Raw genomic sequence first — 21,208 nt, 5'->3', positions numbered from 1 at the left:
AAGGCTGTGAATACTTATCTACATGTGATTTGTTTTTTTTGTTTTTTGATTTTTTTGAATAATGTTTATTTTAGTCAGCATTGTGAGAGAACAAATCAAAAGTAAAAGACCAGAAAATAATAAAAACAAAGAAAACAAACAAGACAGTAACATAATAGGTATACAGTATACCGAAGTACCACGAGTCATCACTCACAACACAGCTAACAGACACAGAGCTACCGCGACACTATTAAACACAAGGAATATCTCCTCTCTCAACTGACAAAGGAGTGGAGAGAACCACTCTCAGGAAAATAAATGAAAATGTGTCTAAAGCTCACATAAAATTATTCTCCATTATCCTGAGCTATCATGTGACTGAACTCCTGTACACAGTCCAAGAATATGGTCGTGGCCTTCACACCAGGTTCAAACCTACTGAGATGCGATGTCTGGTAGATCAATAGTGGACAGGGAACGATCAGCTAAGACCATTATTTTAAATGTAGGGTCTGCCAATGCCAATAAGGCTATATCTAAGTTGGACGAGATTGAGATTGGTTGGGCAATATGTTCCTTCTAGTTTGCCCAAATGGAATCGAACCTCTTGCATCTGTCTTAACATGTGGAAAGCCACTCCTCCGCCTCCATAATCTCCCTCTCCTTCCGCATCCACTCCCTTTCACTCGATATTCAAGAGGTTTTCTAGTGGACTGATATGAGGCGCTTACCAGCACTGAGGGGGTGGGGGGGGGCCTACGTTTATAGCGAGAGAGAGGAATATGGGGAACTTGAATGAGAAAGCATTTCGGAGAATTAGGGAGGTCTATCCTGAGGCCCTCCAGCACGTGTTTATGCATCATTTCCCATAAAGGTAGGACAAGGGGGCACTCCCACCATATATGGAGGAAAGCACCTCTCTGTCCGCAGCCTCTCCAGCACAAATCAGAATGTGAAGGGTAAATTTTTGCTAGAGTTGTGGGAACATGATACCACCTAGTCAACAGCTTGTAATTATTTTTCTGGGCTTTGGACTCTACTGAGCTAGAGTGGGTCAAGTAATACAACTGCTGCATTTTTTCTTTAGTAAACTCACATTGGAGGCCGCGCTCCCAGTCTCTATTGAAATATGGTTAAGCGACTTGACTGTGTCTATTAGTTGGTATGGAGATCGTGTAAGGCTGAGGATCCTGAACTGCCCATAAATGTTCAAACTCGGTGAAAGTGGATTTAATCTGCATCTCACGATGTGTAGCGGCAACAAAATTTGCCAACTGCCGGTACCTCCAGAAATCAAAGGGGAAGCTCCCATACCTCTCTCTGAGAACACCAAGAGGGATCAAGGTGTGGCCCTCTACAAAACGTGCCAAGCTAACTATGCTGTCTCTCACCCAGAATCCGAGGCAAGACAGCCACTCCCCAGGGGTGAACTGGGGGAACCCCCCCACTGGAGCCAGCGGAGATGCTGGGGGAGCTAGATCCAAGGATCTATTCAGTCTATACAGTTAATGAATGGGTGGTCAGCAGGGACACCCACTCTGAAAGACATCTGTCTCCTGTTGGTACCCAGGGGGTGTATGACAGGTTGCGACCGGCAATAGTCTTTTCCAGTGAGACCCATAGTTTAGAGGATATGTGAAATCTCCAATTGAGTAAATGCTGCAAAGCTATCGCCTGATAATATTGGAGGATATTAGGCAGACCAAGGCCTCCATGTCTTTTGGACCGCTGCAGTAAGGCCATAGCTACTTATGGCTTCTGGTTTCTCCACGCAAACTTAATAAAAAGACTATGGAGCTCCATAAAAAAAAGCATCTGGGTAGGTGGATAGGTACCATCTGCAGAACAAACAATATGCGGGGGAGGATTGTAATTTATGATATGCGTGCGACCAACCCAAGTGACAGTCGTCTTCTCCCAAGATTGTAAATCTAGGCGAAGCTTCTTTAGTAATGGGATATAGTTATGAGTAAATAGAGCTTCCAAGCTACTAGTAAGTTGGATTCCCAGATACCTTATTGAAGAGGATGCCCAAGCAAAAGGGAGAGCTCCCTTCATGGCGGTAGTCATGACTGGAGGGATCGTAATCAGCAAGAACTCTGATTTGGTATAGTTGATCTTAAAGTTAGAAACCTGGCTATAAGCTGCTAGTTCCTCCATCAGGTTTGACAGTGAGACTGTATGGTCTACCACGCGATATAGGACATCATCTGCGTATGCAGAAAGTTTTGAAGAACCTACAGTAACCCCGCTGATGTTTTGATTAGCTCGTATTTTCTGGAGCAGAGGTTCCAAGACCAGAGAAAACAAAAGGGGGGAAAGGGGGAACCCCTGTCTCGTGCCGTTCTGCATAGGAAACACTGAAGATAAACAGCCATTCACCTTAACCTAAGGTGATCTGAAATAAGGGGATGCTCTGCTGATTTTATCATCCAATCATGTGCAAGCTAAAATGCAGTTTTTTTTTTATTTTCCATGCATCCCCCCCCCCCCAGATCTACAGTGACTGCACTTGTAGTGCAAAGTTGATTTGCCTTTCGTAAATAACCCCCTTGTCTCTTCAACATCTGATACTACTCCAGGGTCATATAAGAGGTTCTCGTTTAGTCTCCACGCCCAGGATAGAGATGCCATATGGGGTAAGCCGAACGTTATGGTCACAGGGGAATGAGTTGTCCTGCTACAGATGCAATACCATATAGGTTCCAGAAGAATACATGGTGAGAGTTCCTAGGTCATGCTGTGCTTCAGATGTCACCATCCTGGGTTCCAGGAGAAGTATTGGGTGAAGAAGGTTTGTGGTCATGAGAGCATCTCTTAGGTTGAGCAAGGAGCCAAGGGTTTGGTGCCGATGGAAGTTGCATCTCTGCACGATGATGCCAATCTGTAAAGTCCAATGGATCCAGTCCCAGTTGAGAGAGGAAATAGGGAAGATCATCTTTGGTATGCAAAGTAGCAGACTTGCCGTCCCTTCCAGCTTGTAGATTGAAAGAGAACCCCCAGCGATATTTAATGCCGGCGGCTCACATAGCTTCCAGGAGGGGATGGGGAGCCCTACGATGCATCAGTGTGCGGGATGACAGGTCTTGGTGAAAGAACAGGCGTGCACCCTCAAAATCAAAGAAGGGGAGTTTGCGCATACGTTGCATGATCTGCTCCTTGACTGAACTTATGCAGCTTGCATATACTGTCTCCTGGGTTTGAGGCATTTTGTGAAGGGGGTCTGAGCGCTCTATGAGCTGTATTGAAATCCACCGATTCATTGGGGGAAAGCGCCAGAATCTCCTTGAAGATGCCCTGTAGAGTTAAGAGAATGTCTTTGGCTGCTGTAGCCTCTGGCAACCCATGGATGCGGATATTAAAATGGCAGCTGCGGTTCTCGTAATCATCTACTTGGCAAATGATTGCCTCAATTCTTTGGTCTTGAGCATAGCAGGTATCCCTAAGCTGGGAGATGGCTGGAAGGGTCTCCGCTACACTCTGCTCCAGGGCTTCCACTCCACTGACCAGCCGAGTAGTGTCATTATGCAGTTGTTCAATGTCCTGTATCAATGCATTCTAAGTCTTCTCTAGTGGGGAGGGACCAGATATGTTGCTTCAAGTCTCTATCCCCATGAAGCTCCAAAATGTCAGACCTCTGATCATGGGAGGCAGAGGAGCCAGGGGAGGTTGGGGAAGCTGTATTGCTTACCATGTGCGGCAATTCAATAGGAGAGGCTGCAGGAAGGCCTGGGCGGCTGATGCTGCGTTCTTCCCCTTGTCTTGGCGGGCCATATTAGATAGCTTGTTCTGTGGCCATCCTCCATCATTGATATAGCATTTATGGATCCACGGGGGGACTTAACGGAGCCTTGAGGCTGTGATTGAGTTTGGTGGCAGTAGGACATCTCAGCTGAGGCTCGGTGAAGCTAAAGAACCCCGGTGGAGGCTGTGAAAGTGTCTGTCGGCAAGGAGCCGCAAGAACACGTCCTGACTCGCTCATGTCCAGGCCACGCCCCCTCATTTATTTATTTTTAATACATTTGCAAAGATTTCAAACTTCTTTCACGTTGTCATTATAGGGTATTGTTTGGAGAATTTTGAGGAAAATAATAAATGTAATCCATTTTGGAATAAGGCTGTAACATAACAAAATGTGGAAAAAGTGATGTGAATACTTTCCGGATGCACAAAACACCTGTGTATCCCGTGTGGGCAAACACAGCACTTATTATGGATGTATTTTTAGGTTCACCCTTGTCAATGGGGGCTTACAAAATGAATCTACTTTAAAGAAAAAACTATTTTGGTTGCCAATAACATAAATGTATCCAAAAACAAAAGCACAAATGCTAAATGTCACTAATAAATAATAATAATAAAAAAGGAACCATGACCTTACTGGATGAACTAGATATACAATTCTATGATAACACATGTAGAAGGGTTTGTATACAAAAAAAAAAAAAAAAAAATCACAAGGGAGCTATATATATTCAGAAAGAAAGAAAATACAACTTGCCCTTCTTATATTAAGCATGGGCTCTTTAAAAGCAGCCAAACACTGCAGATTTAATTAACTTACAAGTATACTAGTGGATGAGTGTCAGTAAAAAGCCTATTGGCTTGAAGTACGGTAATTAGTCTGGGAGCTCCTGTCTTGTAGCCAGAGGTGGGAGTCGGTATTCTGTGTGGTAGCAGATGAGAAATGCTGAATCTCACATGCCAGAGAAGGATGCAAATTTGCCACCTCTCAGTGCACTGCGGAGCAGTGATAAGGATATGTAACAGGAACACCATTCCACCTCTGCTATAGAGAGGGGGAATCCCTACAAGCTGTAAGCTCATCAAAACAACACTTTTACACCAGTAGCTATTCTAGGTTACCATGATCGGCAGGTTTTAAAGCTTAAAAGTGTGCCTTTGCGCCTGTAGTACATGGTTGTCATGTTTACATATTACTTTCTGCACTTATGTTGAAAACGTAATAAAAACAATATTGGAAGTGAAAAATTAGCCTTGTTTCATTGTCCAGGATAACTAGATATTAACACCCCCCCCAGCTTCAGATTCAAATTGTTAATAGGTTCTTTTCTATTCATTTACATAGTGCTACTATTGAAAACAGAAACCTTCCAAACCACTTATTATTTAGCGGTGCCCATTTCCCCTGTTGCGGTTTTCTTGTGGTTAGGAAGGAAACCAAGCCACACAGGCACAGCCAGGAAAAGTCTGTACCACTGTATTATATGGTACTCTCTTCATCCAAGTGTTTCTGTAAACTGTGGTTTAGCAATATGTAATCTAAAGCACTTTGCCACTGCCTTTTGGAATACTTATTCTTTATTGTTTTCGATGGCCCAACATGCAAAACTCATACAATCCGAGTCAAAATACATTCAAACTGGCAATAAAACACACGCAATATACAAGTAAAACACATGCAAGACCTACACCTTGGGGGCTATTTACTAAAGTTAACTCCACTTTGCACTACAAGTTTCAGATCTTCCCTTCAGATCTACAGCGACTGCACTTCCAAGTGCACTTTTAGTGCAAAGTGGATTTGCCTTTAGTAAATTAAACCCATTGTTTAAATAAATCCAGCAATGTAAATGGCCCTTAAAATTCCAAGGTTATAAATTCTTTTTACATTGTCCGTATTTACATAAACCACTTCAGCAATATATAAAAAATGTTGATGTTTATTAAAAAAAAAATTTTTTCTAAATATTTCAATACAAATATCCTGAGTAACCAATGTCTATGAATTTGAGCCACAGCCACAACTAAAACCTTCTACTGAACTGTTCTTGCAGCAGTAAACTGCAGAGTGTCGTAAGCTTGACATAATGATATATCAAGTTATAGTAAACAAGCATATAGGTCTTTTACATAAGGCAGCAAAGAGAGCCATGAAACAGTTGCAACTAAAATGGGTTTCACCAAGGAAATAAGATTGCTCAATCTACTACTCTATTATACGGTTTACTGCTGCACTTCAGAAATGGTTCTTTATGGTGTTACATAAGGTGGAACTGATTTCTCTTTACAGTCTGGTAAACTGGCCCCATTTTACACTGGGGATCCCACAATCAAATTATTCTTCGGTGAGCAACTCTCTGGTTCCATTGAGATAACGTGGGCTTTGTATCCACACTGTTCTGCAGCCCATGCTCGATCCAGGTCCACCAATCCCATACATCGCTTCCCTTTGAGACACAAATAAAAATGTATTATTACCCTCTTCCTCTAGTTAAAACGATGATATGTCTGTAGTACTCAATACAGAATTAAATTAAACAGAAGATCTTACATGCTGATAAAATAATGGGATACAGCTAATCCAAAGCTGATAAAAACAAATGATATACAACCAATCCAAAGCTGATGAATGGTATACAGCTAATCCAAAGCCAATCTCAACTAAACAGTTTGTATACATTTATTCAGGGCAACTTTGATATTATTACCCTACATGGTATTGCCAATAGCTGCCACTAATCATGCATTAGCAAACTTTCTGTGTCCGGCTAAGGTAATCAATGTCAATAATGTTAGTTTAAACTTGGTGAATCATACTGAGAGTCTCTAATTTAGCACTGATACACAAGCAATTAGCTTTCACTTACTGATTTACACTTTCCCAGCCAAAACTTTTATCTTGTTTTGGTACATAGGTCAGAACCTCTGACAGATAATTGTTGCTTTCTCTGTTCTGGTGACAGAGGCTCAGAAAGTGGGAAATCTTTCCAATGGGTACACAGAAAGCAACAAAAATAACTGAGTTTGAAAGGTTAGAACCAATGGGAGGTTTGCAATATCCTCTCTGTCTTTATTTACTGATGACCCTCTGGCTCATAATTAATAAAATGTTCTGTTTCATCAGTAAAAATAGGCCATACTCAAAGTTAAATCAGAACTAAAAGAAATAAAGTACTGATGCTTAAAGCTTCATAAATCCCCTGACTGACCTGCAGTTGGCTGAGTGAGCGGTAACGGCATGTCCTGAAATTCTTAAAAAGAATAACTAACATTCAAGGGAAACAACTGCACTGGCTCCTGTCTACTGTCTGAGCTTCATTCTATTATACTTTACTTAAGGGAAATCAATTTTCCTTGTAATATGTAAAAATGTACTTGGAAATGTCCCTGGTAGCCCAATAAGATTGATGCAATTAGTACATGAATATCTAATCTATATTTTAAAATATACCATGTAGGATACACTTACCTATCAGTCTCCGCTCTGGAGGAAGTTGGACAGCTGTCTGATCTGCAAATCTACATAGTATCATGTGTTCCTGTATGAACAAGAAAGCAGCAATTAAAGTGGACCTCTTAGGTACTTTACAAGCCTATAAGAATACATTCCTGACATATCACATGACACTAACATCAGTATAAATGGTTTTAAGAAGAGGAATCTTTTAGAATTAAAAGGCATTCATTGTGTAGTCACCGTGACAGGCTGAAATGTGTGTTGGCTGGACGCTGCACCGATTAGTACTCACGATTAGGGCCATATGCCCAAAATGCAGGTGTTCTGGGCATACATCTCTGAATGCATATGGCCCTAAGAGTACTGCTTGGTAAAGCATCCTACCACCGCATATTTTAGCCTGTCAAAGATGTGGCAGACTGATAGCAGTGGGGCTGGATTTTGCACCTGTGCCTACTGGGTGCCTTTGATTTTATGCTGTTGGGCCAAACCACGCATGTGTATGTAGCCATTACATGATGCTATCAGTCTTCTGCAGGCAGAAAAAAGCATTTTCTTAGCCACCTTTCCTCTGTGATCTTACTGCAACAATGTAACTTTGCAGCAAGTCACAGGGTGAGAGGCTGCAGTTGGGGGATGTTCTGTGTCATAAATTTGTGATGACTGTTTTATGCCAAAGTCAGCTTTTTAGTCTCAGATGTAAATGCTAACCATGGATGATGCCTGAACGAATGAGCGCCATGCCTCTGGAGAGGAAAACAGGTGAAGGCATTATCAGGAGAGTACATTTACATTACTTTGCATGCATGCACATAACAAAAAAATATGCTGGGTCTACTTTAAATGTGTATATATATATATATATATATATATATATATATATATATATATAGAGAGAGAGAGAGAGAGAGAGAGAGAGAGAGAGAGAGAGAGAGAGAGAGAGAGAGAGAGAGAGAGAGAGAGAGAGAGAGAGAGAGAGAGAGGGGAATATACATAAGAGAATGCATCAATCTTGCAGGAGGATCACTTAAATACGTGTTAGTCAATCAGTGATTGGACAGAAAAAGTTTCCAATAAAGAAAAACATATGAAAAAACTCAGGGGCAACGCAGCTGAATACCGCTGAATCCTATAGAGGCCATCTGTCAGCTGATCATCAAAATCTTTTTAAACAGGGGATATTAGATGGGAGATGTTGTATGCTGTGGGCCATGATGAATAGATCCAAAAATATCCTTAACTCACAAAAAAGACCACAGGTAAAAGCCTAACTATTTATCCAATATGGTGGATCCAGATCCCAGCTAGCATCATCCCAAATAGGTATATGGTGGTATCACAAAAATCCACTGGGAGAGATTAATTCAGGCAATATCAGTTCTATTTAGTTATTCAAGAAATGTTATCACTGCAGATCCAAACTTCTACACTGACTTGTGAATGCACTGTATATCTAAACTATAAACTGTTCAAGCTTACATGAACTACCTAGTCCTGTGCCAAATACTAACCGTTGATGAATTCCAACCCCTTATTCATCTAATGAAAATTTGTGAACTATGATACCATACAAACATCTCAGTTGTCCAATCCCGCCAAAATAACATATATTGCCGCTGAGCAAGTAATCTCATTAAGAAACAGTTTAAATATATGTGTGTTTGAATTGTCCACTGCATTCTACCTTACACCAATTGGCTCTGAGGTTCGAATAAAGAAAATACTTGAAACTATACAACAGCATTAAAGTAGGATTAATTCTAGATAATCAACAGACAAGAGGCCTTAATCTGCATGGTCAGGCTGGGAGACGATGCCCGCCTATTAATGTTGAATGCTGGCCCCTCAGCCAATTATCTAGGCTTAATTCATAAGAGGTCCATTAAAAGTATCAAAGATCTCTACCTGCACTACGGTCTGTAAATTCAGGAATTCTTTACTGCAGCTTGTGCAAACATATGCCCTTGTCACATATCTCAATATGGCTGCTGGCGACACAGCGATACAGGAAATTTACAAAGAATGTGATTAGTCTAAGCTTTTCAAATATAAAAAAAAAAAAAAAAAAAAAAAAGACTTCAACAGCCATAAAACTAAAATGAAGAAAACTTGGCAGCTATTACAATTTGTACTTGTATTCCTATCATTTATAGAACAAATACTTGGAAGATGTCTTTACTGTGAGCCTTAAGGTAGATGGCAATCAGTCATGCTATCGTTCTTACTAAACTACTAAATTTTTCTAACAATAATCTTTTTAGTTAAACACCACCTCGATATGGTTAAATAAGAAGAATTTGACAGTTGTTTTACAAAGAGGGTGATTAGGACACACTATCTTCTATCATCTAATGAAGATAATAAAAAAAACCTGACCAGTTTCACTGGTTATATTTTCCTTCTCATTAAAGTTTAACCTGTTACATACCTCGGCGGTCCAGAATGAACAAAAAGTGCATCTGCGGAAGTTATTTTCCTGACAGCAACTCAAAATGATCATCAAATCCAAAGATAAGCAGCTGTTACCGTATATGCAAATCTTAAGCCGGCCATAGACGGTTTGATTCGAACCATGTATAGGCAGGCTGAATGTAAAAAAGTTGATCGATCAATCAACTTGGGTATAACCAACCTTCCACATTTTACATCCGATTATTTTTATTTATTTCAGGTACTTATATATAGCCATCAATTTACACAGCGCTTTTACATATACATTGTACATTCTCATCAGTCCCTGCCCTCAAGGATCTTACAATCTAAGGTCCCTAACTCACATTCATATATACACATACTAGGGCCAATTGGAATGTGGGAGTAAACCAGAGTACCCTTGAGGAAACCCACGCAGGCACAGGGAGAACATGCAAACTCGAGGCAGGTAGTGTTGTGGTTGGGATTTGAACCAACCACCCTTTTGCTGCTAGGTGAAAGTACTAACCACCACACCATTGTGCCGCTAGAAATAATCACAATGGCTCCACAGCAGAGATTTACCCATCAACACTGACTGTAGTGATGGGGAAATTGAGGGAATTTCTTACCTGCAACCAGTGGTCGCAGGAAAGAAATTCACTCCCTCTATGGCCGGCCCTATAGTAACTTTTTCTTTAGCAAAAGTTGGACACATTATTTCCTCCCTCTTCTGGTCAGTTTAACCACCTATTGTATTAGCGGACATTTTATATATTTTTATGTTTTCTATTTCCCTGTATAATACTGATATTGGCCCCAACAGTCATATCTTATAGGTCTATTCATCATGAAGCATTCTTTGCAATATGAGTTATATATTCACTGCAGAATGTAGTGCAATCAGCCAAAATGTCTAACCTGGCTAAAGGTTTGCATAGACACTAGGGTTAGTTCATCCAGCCTCTGCATCTTCCTTCTTTTCTCCTTGGATACTAATTGTAGGAAGAATCCTCTTATGAAGGACTTGTGGGCATTCCACAGGACCGTCGGGTCAGCCACTGAGCCTGTGTTGTCAAGGAAGAATTCTGTCAATTTTTGGGACAGGTATTTGGCGTTGTCTGGGTGTTGAAGGGAATTGTTCCCCCTCCAAGTATATGATTTTGGGTTGGTCAATTTGTTAGTAATTTGTATGGTAACAGGTGTGTGGTCTGACCAGGTGATAGCGTGGATTTGGGAGTCTTGAATATTTTGCAATAACCACTTGTCAAAAATGAACAGGTGGATATGAGAATATGTGTTGTGATGTGGGGAGAGGTATGTATAGTCTCCATACATCGTGCAAATCGTGAGCTGCAAGAAGGGAATTCAGCAGAGATGTAAATCTCTTAGGGCCTGATGAGGAGTCCAAGACATTGTCTGGGACTAAATTGAAATCTACACTTATTAGGAGTTGCCCCTGTTGCACCTCTTTGATTTTCTTCAGGGTATTTTTGAGAAATTTCATTTGTCTAACGTTCGGGGCATATAAAGTAGCTAAGGTGTATACTACGTTTTCTATTGGACAAATTAATATTACATAGCATCCATCTGTGTCAAGTACGCATTTTTGTAGCTGAAATAAGACAGCGTCTCTTATAGCAATGAATACTCCTCTGTTTCTTCGAGTAACTTTCCTTGTAAATGTGCGGGTAGTTCTTGTGTTGGCAGAGGGGAGTAGCATCCAAAGAAAAGTGCATTTCATGCACACATAAAATGTCGCTTTTGTGCTGCAGTGTTGTTTTCCATAGGGATGCTCTTTTGGCCGGGTGGTTCAGGCTTTTAGTGTTAATAGACAGTATAATAATGTTCATTGTCGGGTTGTGGGTGGCTGTATGTATCAGGTGGAGTGATCAAAAAGGTAAAGCTCACTTAAGGTGGAGAGTGAACTTCAAGTTTTCTGCAGATGGCGGTGTCCCCGGATGTATCGGGGTCTTAAAAGAGTAGAGGTGATTGGTTACCTGGCGGTATATTCCACTGCGGTTGGAGGACCGAAAGTCACGCTAGGTGCAGATAGCAATAGAGTGAGGTCTTTTCTTTCTTTTGTTATGCGTCAAAGTGTACTCCTCTGCTGCCGTGGAAAGGTGCAACTATTGGTAACTGCAACACGTGAACTGTAGTTCAAAAAGTCAGTAAATAGACTGAAAGTACTGACATAACGTGGGGGTAAAATTCAGGAAAGGTGTTACTTCGTATAGACATAGATCTGGGCATTATGTTGCGAGTAACGTAAATACCTTTGTGTTTGTCACTTTCCTCTGGGGAGACGAAAGCCTTTATGGTGGAGACCTTGCTCCTTGGGTCCCTTGGTGTGCTGCTGCTCTGAGATGGGGAGCTCTGGAATTATTCCCCATGTTTGGAGTAGTTATAATCCATCATTTGGGTTGAAGACAGAGTGCACTGCCCTGTTTTTGGTAATCACCACAGTGGCAGGATGGCTTTATTTGTATGGTATCTTATGGTCGTTAAGTGCCTTTGTAATCGTTTTCATCTGACGTTCCTTGGAGAGAGTATATTGAGATAGGTCAGCATACAGTTGGATCCCATTGTATGGGGAGGGAAGTTCAGGCATTGTTCTCGCTCTGGTCAGTAGTTTCTCTTTCATAAGGTAGAAGTGTATTTTCATTAGTACATCTCTGGGGATTGAGGCGTCCAAGTGCTTTGGTTTTGGAATGCAGTGAAATAGATCGATCATACATTCGATCAGTGTCATCTTGGGTATTATTTTAGCAATCATGTCACCTGCAAATTTCTGTAGGTCATTTAAATAGATAGTCTCGGGAATCCCTCTTATTTTTACGTTCTTCCTCCTCGAGCGGTCCTCGAGGTCCGCGAGTTTTGCTTTAATCCACTCTGTATCGTCTGTGTTTCCCTCTGTGTTTCTAAGATGTGTTTCTATTATGGTTGTAGTGCAGGCTTCCACTTTGTGCTCCATATGCTGGACTCTGTCCCCCAGAGGTGAAGCTACCAAACATGGTAGAGATGTTGAGCATGAGGGACTGTTGTAATGGGAGAAGCATGTCTTTCATTACAGTGTCGAGGACCGGTTGGTTGGATATGTGGCAATGGAGGATGAAATATTAAGGCCTACTTGGTCATGGTGTGGAGCTGTGGGCCTTGTGTCTGTTGTCTGCACTGCAGGGTCCAGGTGCATTGGCGCCTTTTCTGGGCTGTTAGGTGGTAAACGTTGTGGCAGCGGTGGATCGTTTCCGGACTCTGATGCTCCAGGGTTTTCATCCGGGAGATCCGTGTACGGGGAGGATGTCTGTCTGTAGCTGAGCGCCGCCGGCGCCATCTCGCTATTCCTCTTCGGCCGTCGCTGGCATAGCGAAGAAGTCCATGAGCCTTTTAGACTGCCTCGCTTCTTTCTGCTTGTGAGATTGCATTGAGTTGACTCCTACTTCTGTGAGGAGCTGTGTGATGGCTCCTAGTTAGTGGTATATCGCTGGATAGTATGCTGTTTCCCCGGTCTTTCGTCTGAGCTAAAGGCTCAAGCGGCCATCATGATCACGCGCAAGCCACGCCCCCGTAACCTGTTCTTAACATGTATGACCATGATTAGAATAGCCAGTAAAAACAATGGTAATCTGTTCTTAACATGCATAAACATAATTAGAATATCCAATGAAAACAACAAAAGCACAAAAAACACCAGTTGTTAACTATGTGATTTATTAATTTATTGCATTAATTGCCTAGGTGTGCCCAAAACCTGGCAAAAAATTGTCATGTGAAGGATTACACTGGAAACGGGGTTAAACTCCAGTTACAAACAAACATCAAATGGGTGTATTAGCTGTGAGAATATGACCCACAATATGACCCACTGACAAGGACAGAACAGCTTAAGCTGACTAAAGAGTTCCTTGCTTCAGAATTAATTATCCAGAAGGTCACTGACCCTACAGGAAAATGAAACCTCCCAGACTGCTTAAAAGGATTAAAAACAAAGCTGTTTTGATTCTTTATTGTTCTTTTAATTATATATTCAGGGAGGCTGAATTCAAAACACTCTAATCTTGTAGCTGAGGCTAAAATATAATCATTTATACAAAATATACTATAAACGTATGGTGAAAAAATGTGTGCGTCTCTCTCTCTCTCTCTCTTTATATATATATATATATATATATATATATATATATATATATATATATATATATATATATATATATATATATAGCTAATATAATAACCAACAGGAAAAAAATACATTTAGCTGAATTATTCAATTCTCAAATGCAACATAGACTGCCTGGCAGCAAACTGTTGAAATGCTATACCATAAAAAATTATAAATACATATATACACACAGCTTTGCCCTATTTTCTCAAATATCTTCTTCAATCTGCGGTACCCTATAAGGCTCCTAGTTGTTGCAAGGACCGAATGTAGCCAGGTGCTTGGCTAGAGACAGAGAATGATTTAGGATTGCTGCAGTGCTCTCTCTCTGTACTCCCAATAGACTTCAGCTTAATGGGCTAACATAACCTCACCTCCATCTAAAAGGGGGAGTTGACATGCAGAAGATGCTCAAAAGACTTTATAGTTGGCAGCATTGAATCATGGAAGATAAAATTTGGGAAATAAACTTTACTGTGGCAGTCTATGGACCATTGGGCTAAAGTTCCCAAAGTGAGCTAAGTAGAGCAGAGAGAGTTGTATTTTCTCAGGCTGAGGTCGTGAGGTCATGAGGTCATGAGGTCAAGTCTGTGGCCATGCTGAGGACCAGAGTCACTCCAGGCAGATCCAAAAGTGAGCAGACATCTGAACAGGGCACTGGGGAGAAGACACTTTACCCATTAACCTGTTGCTGCTAGCAGAGACACATCAGGTCTGGCCATCTAACTTGCAGCATTACTTACTGCATAAACTAAAAATAAGTGCGCTCTCTCTTTAAACATAAAATAAATACTTAAAACTACCCAAAATATCAATAACTTGCATGTAAAATAAATGAATAAATTATGACACATAAATCATGTCCATAAGTGAAATCAAAGCATATAGTGCAAGTCTCACTTATAACGTGAAGTAAATCTTGCAGTAAACAGAACATAAGAACCTGTAAAAGAAGCATTGTGTTTACAACAACACAGAGCAAAGGAGTGTTCACTTCACAGTCACCAGTGCTAAAAAGCTCTTTACACAGTTAGAATATTCCTCAGGTTCCCTGGTGATCCAGTGCTGAACATAAAGGTCACATAGAGCATATAAGGAACAAAAGGCATATTCCACCGTGTAGTATTTTAAAACACAATCATATTTATTAAAAATGGCCCTTAAATTGGAGATGAAAGACTGACAATACTTAGAACAGCACCGCCACAAGTTCACAGACGAGCTTGATGATGTTACAAACCAAGCTCCACCCAACGTGTTTCAAAACACATTGGGCAGGGCTTGGTTTGTGACGTCATTACACCCGCTGGTTGACTTGCTAAGGTTTAGGGTTCAGTACTTAAAATATATTTCATAAAGATAACTGAGCTTCCTAAGGTGGATCTTCACCCTCTAAAACATGATACCTCCTCTCCACATTTTTCTAATTTCTTCTTTCTTTTTATTAATGAAGAGGAACTTAGCTGGACACGCTAGATCTGCCGGGTGGGCGAGTATCTGAAATGTGCAGAATTCCCCACCACGTAAGTAGGGAACCTACTGTGATTCTGTTCAATGTGTAGCCTACATTTATTACACATTCATTTCCTTTTTCTCAAATGTAACTTTGTATGATTTTACAAATAATACAGAAATCTGGTTTACCATTCTGTAGCATTTTATTGCAGAAAGAGTTTTGATAAAGAAGGGTTATGATAAATATGATAAAGTGAAAATTACCTTGTACGATAAAACTTCCTGAAAGCGGCCACTGTAAAAAATGACAAAAACATAAATTCAAGATGAATAAAAACTACTGCTATGTAATACTATTCTATGAGTTCCAAATTTTCAAAAGAGCTGGAAGCTGTCGCTGTCAGTCATGTCATGACAAAATATATGTGCATGTAGACACGGACTAGGCTGTTCCAAGAAGGATGTACAGTTTGCATCTTCTGGGAGAAATGGGTCACACAAACTCCTTTCACAGCAACTGTTCAAATCAACGTGAACATCAACACTTTTCCTGTGTAAGGCAAAGCAACAGAGTCACTTAATTGCCTCCCCACCCCCCTGCTAATACTCTGCTTGCTCCACTACCACTCCATTCAACTGCCCTTGCCAAGTGACATACAGTATCTCACAAAAGTGAGTACACCCTTCACATTTTTGTAAATATTTTATTATATCTTTTCATGTGACAACACTGAAGGAATTACACTTTGCTACAATGTAAAGTAGTGAGTGTGCAACTTGTATAACAGTGTAGATTTGCTGCCCCCTCAAAATAACTCAACATACAGCCATTAATGTCTAAACCGTTGGCAACAAAAGTGAGTTCACCCCTAAGTGAAAATGTCAAAATTGGGCCTAAAGTGTCAATATTTTGTGTGGCTGCCATTATTTTCCAGCACTGCCTTAACCCTCTTGGTCATGTAGTTCACCAGAGCTTCACAGGTTGCCATTGGAGTCCTCTTCCACTCCTCCGTGACAACATCACGGAGCTGGTGGATGTTAGAGACCTTTCGCTTCTCCTCCGTTTGAGGATACCCCACAGATGCTCAATAAGGTTTAGGTCTGGACACATGCTTGGCCAGTCCATCTCCTTTACCCTCAGCTTCTTTAGCAAGGCAGTGATCGTCCTGGAGGTGTGTTTGGGGTCGTTATCATTTTGGAATACTACCCTGCAGCCCAGTCTCCAAAGGGAGGGGATCATGCTCTGCTTCAGTATGTCACAGTACATGTTGGCATTCATGGTTCCCTCTATGAACTGTAGCTCCCCAGTGCCAGCAGCACTCATGCAGCCCCAGACCATGACACTCCCACCACAATGCTTGACTGTAGGCAAGATGCACTTTGTCTTTGTACTCCTCACCTGGTTGCTGCCACACATGCTTGACACCATCTGAACCAAGTAAGTTTATCTTGGTCTCATCAGACCACAGGATATGGTGACATTAATCCATGTCCTTAGTTTGCTTCTGTAAACTGTTTGCGGGCTTTCTTGTGCATCATCTTTAGAAGAGGCTTCCTTCTGGGATGACAGCCATGCAGACCAATTTGATGCAGTGTGCGGCTTATGGTCCGAGCACTGACAGGCTGAACCCCCACCCCTTCAACCTCTGCAGCAATGCTGTCAGCACGCATACGTCTATTTCTCAAAAACAACCTCTGGATATGACGCTGAGCACATGCACTCAACTTCTTTGGTCGACCTTGGCAAGGCTTGTTCTGAATGGAACCTGCCCTGTTAACCACTTTCAGACCGGACCAATTTGCTGGTCAAAGACCAGACCACTTTTTGCGATTCGGCACTGCGTCGCTTTAACTGACAATTGCGCGGTCGTGCGACGTGGCTCCCAAACAAAATTAACGTCCTTTTTTTCCCACAAATAGAGCTTTCTTTTGGTGGTATTTGATCACCCCTGCGGTTTTTATTTTTTGCGCTATAAACAAAAATAGAGCGATAATTTTGAAAAAAACGCATTATTTTTTACTTTTTGTAATAATAAATATCCCCCAAAAATATATAAAAAAACATTTTTTTCCCTCAGTTTAGGCCGATACGTATTCTTCTACATATTTTTGGTAAAAAAAATCGCAATAAGCGATTATTGATTGGTTTGCGCAAAAGTTATAGCGTTTACAAAATAGGGATAGTTTTATAGCATTTTTATTAATAATTTTTTATTATTTATTTTTTTACTAGTAATGGCGGCGATCTGCGATTTTTATTGTGACTGCGACATTGTGGGGGACCCATCGGACATTTTTGACACATTTTTGGGACCATTGTCATTTATACAGTAATCACTGCTATATAAATGCAGTGATTCCTGTGTAAATGACACTGGCAGTGAAAGGGTTAACCAGTGGGTGGCAGTGTAGGGGTTAAGTGTTCCTAGGGGTGTGTTACTAACTGTGGGGGGGTTGGGCTGTCATTTAGTGTACACTGATCTCTGCTCCAATCACATGGAGCAGAGATCAGCGTCACTAGTTGCTAGGCAGAATGGGAAAATGTTGTTTATACAGCATTTCCTCCATTCGGCCGCTCCGTGAGACGATCGCGGGGATGCCCGCGGCGATCGAGTCCGCGGGTCCCGCGACCGGACTCACGGGGGTCCCGACCAGCGCGGGAGCGCGCCGCTCCCGATGGCACGGCGGCAACGAATATTGGACCTACATGTACGCCAATATGCCTGCCCGTGCCATTCTGTCGACGTACATCGTCGTGCGCTGGTCGGGAAGTGGTTAAACCGCTGTATGGTCTTGGCCACTGTGCTGCAGCTCAGTTTCAGGGTCTTGTCAATCTTCTTATAGCCTAGGCCATCTTTATGTAGGACAACATTTCTTTTTTTTCAGATCCTCAGAGAGTTCTTTGCCATGAGGTACCTGTTGAACTTCCAGTGACCAGTATGAGTATGAGAGAGTGAGAGGGATAACACCAAACACCGGGAGGGAAATGGGCTAATTGGGCCCAATTTGGAAATTTTCATTTAGGGGTGTACTCACTTTTATTGCCAGCGGTTTAGACATTAATGGCTGTGTGTTAAGGTATTTTGAGGGGACAGCAAATTTACAATGTTATACAAGTTGCACACTCACTACTTTACATTGTAGCATAGTGCAATTACTTCAGTGTTGTAACATGAAAAGATATAATAAAATATTTACAAAAATGCTGGGGGTATACTCACTTTTGTGAGATACTGTATCTGGTACCTTTGGGCATGAGGAGCAGGTGACTTTAAAGTGTATTTCCACATTTGTAGCCAAATGCCTACTTTATAATTTTTACGCGCTTCCATAAAAATGGGGTATGGAATAATGTTTAACATAATAAACCCTGTCTGTACTGTGTTCACAGTTCCTTATTATCAGTTCTAACAAGGGGTTAAGAATTTAAAAACCACCCCTACATTGTATGGCAATGAGGCATAGGGTGGGAACAAAGACAATTGAGACTGCCCAGAAATTCTTGAAATCAGCATTCATGCATGCTATATATAAAGGTAAAAAAAAAATCAGTGTGCAGCATCCCCCCCAAGCCCTCCCTCTAATACTTATCCAAGCCCCATCTTGATTCAGAGATGTGCATAAGAGCAGTGGCTCTCCTTCCTCATTGGCTGACACACAGCAGTGGGAGCCATTGGCTTCTGCTGCTATCAATCACAGCCATTGAGGAGGGAGCAGGGTCTGTGGCTGAGCCATGCTCTGTGTGTCTTATGAATGTACAGAGGCGGCTCAGGAGGGAGCACATGAGTGCCCTCATAGCAAGTGGCTTGCTATGGGGGCACTTGGCAAGGGGGAGGGCCAGGAGCATGAAAAATATGGAAAAAAAACATGTTGGTCACACTGGAGCAGTTCCAGCACATTAGTGTGCTCTAGCCCTGCGAGAAAGAAAGCTCACTGGTCAAGTATAGGTTAAGTAGATCAAACAAGATATATATCATTACCTGCGTGGAAAGGTGGTCTTCACTGTGTTTTGGATAAATCCATAGCAGCAAGGGCAGATGACAAAGCCTGCTCTGGCAGCAATGCAGTGTTCAATCACCATATCTGTCGCCACTCCACATGCATGCAGTGCTACCTACACAGAATATGGACACTGTTAGCGTACATACAAATTTTGGCCATTTCCAGACTAGATGTCTGTGTTTTAATGAACATTTACACATGTGCTTTGGAGGCATTTCAAACCTAAACCTAAGAACACAATGTCATATATTGCAGCTCCCCAGCCCTTAGATGTGATGACTGTGTTTGTTTTATTTATTTTTTTAGGTCAAGTACATTTTTTGCAGGTACAGAAAAATACCTTTGACATTACTCTGGCGAAAAAAAGGATGAAGATTTTTACTTGCACCACTGCACCTTAAAGAACAGTCAGCACTATTTGCACTTTAACTTCCTCCATGAGCTCATCTCCCCACAGCTATTACCCTTTTGTATCAATTGACCCTTCCTTTTTAAATTGTAAGCTCTAACGAGCAGGGCCTTCTGATTCCTCTTGTACCAAATTGTAATGTAGCTGTAATGTCTGCCCTCATGTTGTAAAGCGCTGCACAAACTGTTGGCGCTATATAAAACCTGAATAATAATAATATTTTATATCAATAGATTTTAACAGATTTTAATCTGCAAAATCCTGTGCATTTATTTATTTGTACAAAAAGTGAATTTGTCCTTTAAGGGCTAAAGCCCAGTACAAAAAGGCTTGAATGTTGGGAGACATCAGCTGGTTTAAAAAAAAACAAAAAAAAACAAAAACAAAAAACAACACCCAACATTCGGCCCCTGTGTATACCATCCTGCCCAACAGAAGCTGGCCATTTGGCTTCTGTCAGACGAGCACGCTGGAAAACCAGCAGCGGACTGACTCCTGATCAGCACACTCAGCCAATGGCGAAGAGCGCTGATTGGAGTGTTCTGGTGGGGGGGCTGTCCCCCTGTCATAACATAACAGCTCAGCCGGGGAGATCGCTATACTAACTTCGCACAGTTTTTTTTTTCTCGTTCCACCCAAGATATATCAGGCATGTATGTATATCAGGCTTAAGAAGACATTCTACACAGGTATGTTAACAGAACTTAGCAATTTGCTGTTCATCTTCTCAACACATAGAATTTATACATTTTGAAGGAAGTGGTATAGTATACAGTGCCTTGAAAAAGTATTGCTACGCCTTGCAATTTTCCACAATTTGTCATGTTACAACCAAAAACGTAAATGTATTTTATGTGATCGACCAACGCAAAGCGGCACATAATTGTGAAGGGGAAAGAAAACTTTAAATGGTTTTCAACATTTTTGACAAATAAATATATGAAAAGTGTGGGATGCAATTGTATTCAGCCCCCCGAGTCAATACTTAGTAAAACTGCCTTTCGCTGCGATTACAGCTGCAAATCTTTTTGGGGATGTCTCCACCAGCTTTGCACATCTAGAGAGTGACATGTTTAGCCAATCTTTTTTGAAAAATAGCACAAGCTCTTGCCACAGATTCTCAATTGGATTTAGGTCTGGACTTTGACTGGGCCATTCTAACACATAAATATGCTTTGATCTAAACCATTCCATTGTAGCTCTGGCTACAATGCAGGTGGCCGGGGGGGACCCCTCTCCCGCCGCCAATAACAGTGATCTCACAGCGAATACACTGCAAAGACCACCATTATCGTTTACCGAACTGCCTGAAGAGATGGATACCTCGGTTGTGGCAGCAGCTGCTGCCATTACCGGGATATCCCTCTTCAAAAAAGGGACGTACATCATCGTGCGGCAGTCGGTAAGTGGTTAAAGGTAAACGGGCACACAAAGTTCACAAGGTACTGTTGTAGGACTACGTTTGAAAAACAACTCATGACAAAGTGACATAAATTAATTGGTCCCTGCAAACAGTTCCTGCCTGGCCTATAGCAAAATGATGGCCGGGTGGTGGTTCAGTTATCCTGACTAGTCGTCATATGAC

At 41.5% G+C, this 21,208-nt stretch overlaps 1 protein-coding gene across 1 annotated transcript in view; it reads right to left on the bottom strand.

Annotated features, from left to right (window-relative positions):
- Window positions 1–5,286: 5,286 nt before the first annotated feature.
- The window catches only part of GSTCD (glutathione S-transferase C-terminal domain containing), a 257,832-nt gene continuing 241,910 nt past the window's right edge, over window positions 5,287–21,208 (bottom strand). Inside the window, exons 9-12 of the mRNA XM_077476668.1 lie at window positions 19,193–19,326; window positions 15,477–15,507; window positions 7,196–7,265; window positions 5,287–6,173 (exon numbers count right to left, since the gene is read on the bottom strand). Of these exons, the coding sequence (XP_077332794.1) occupies window positions 6,037–6,173; window positions 7,196–7,265; window positions 15,477–15,507; window positions 19,193–19,326 (372 nt within the window). The 3' untranslated portion in view covers window positions 5,287–6,036. The remainder of the gene's footprint in view (window positions 6,174–7,195; window positions 7,266–15,476; window positions 15,508–19,192; window positions 19,327–21,208) is intronic.

This window comes from Lithobates pipiens, unplaced genomic scaffold, assembly GCF_037356315.1.
Source record: "Lithobates pipiens isolate NorthernLeopardFrog02 unplaced genomic scaffold, aLitPip1_a1.2 Scaffold_13, whole genome shotgun sequence".
Taxonomy (NCBI): domain Eukaryota; kingdom Metazoa; phylum Chordata; class Amphibia; order Anura; family Ranidae; genus Lithobates; species Lithobates pipiens.
Note: the sequence above shows the minus strand (reverse complement) of the source record. Positions and strands in the feature narration are given on the sequence as shown.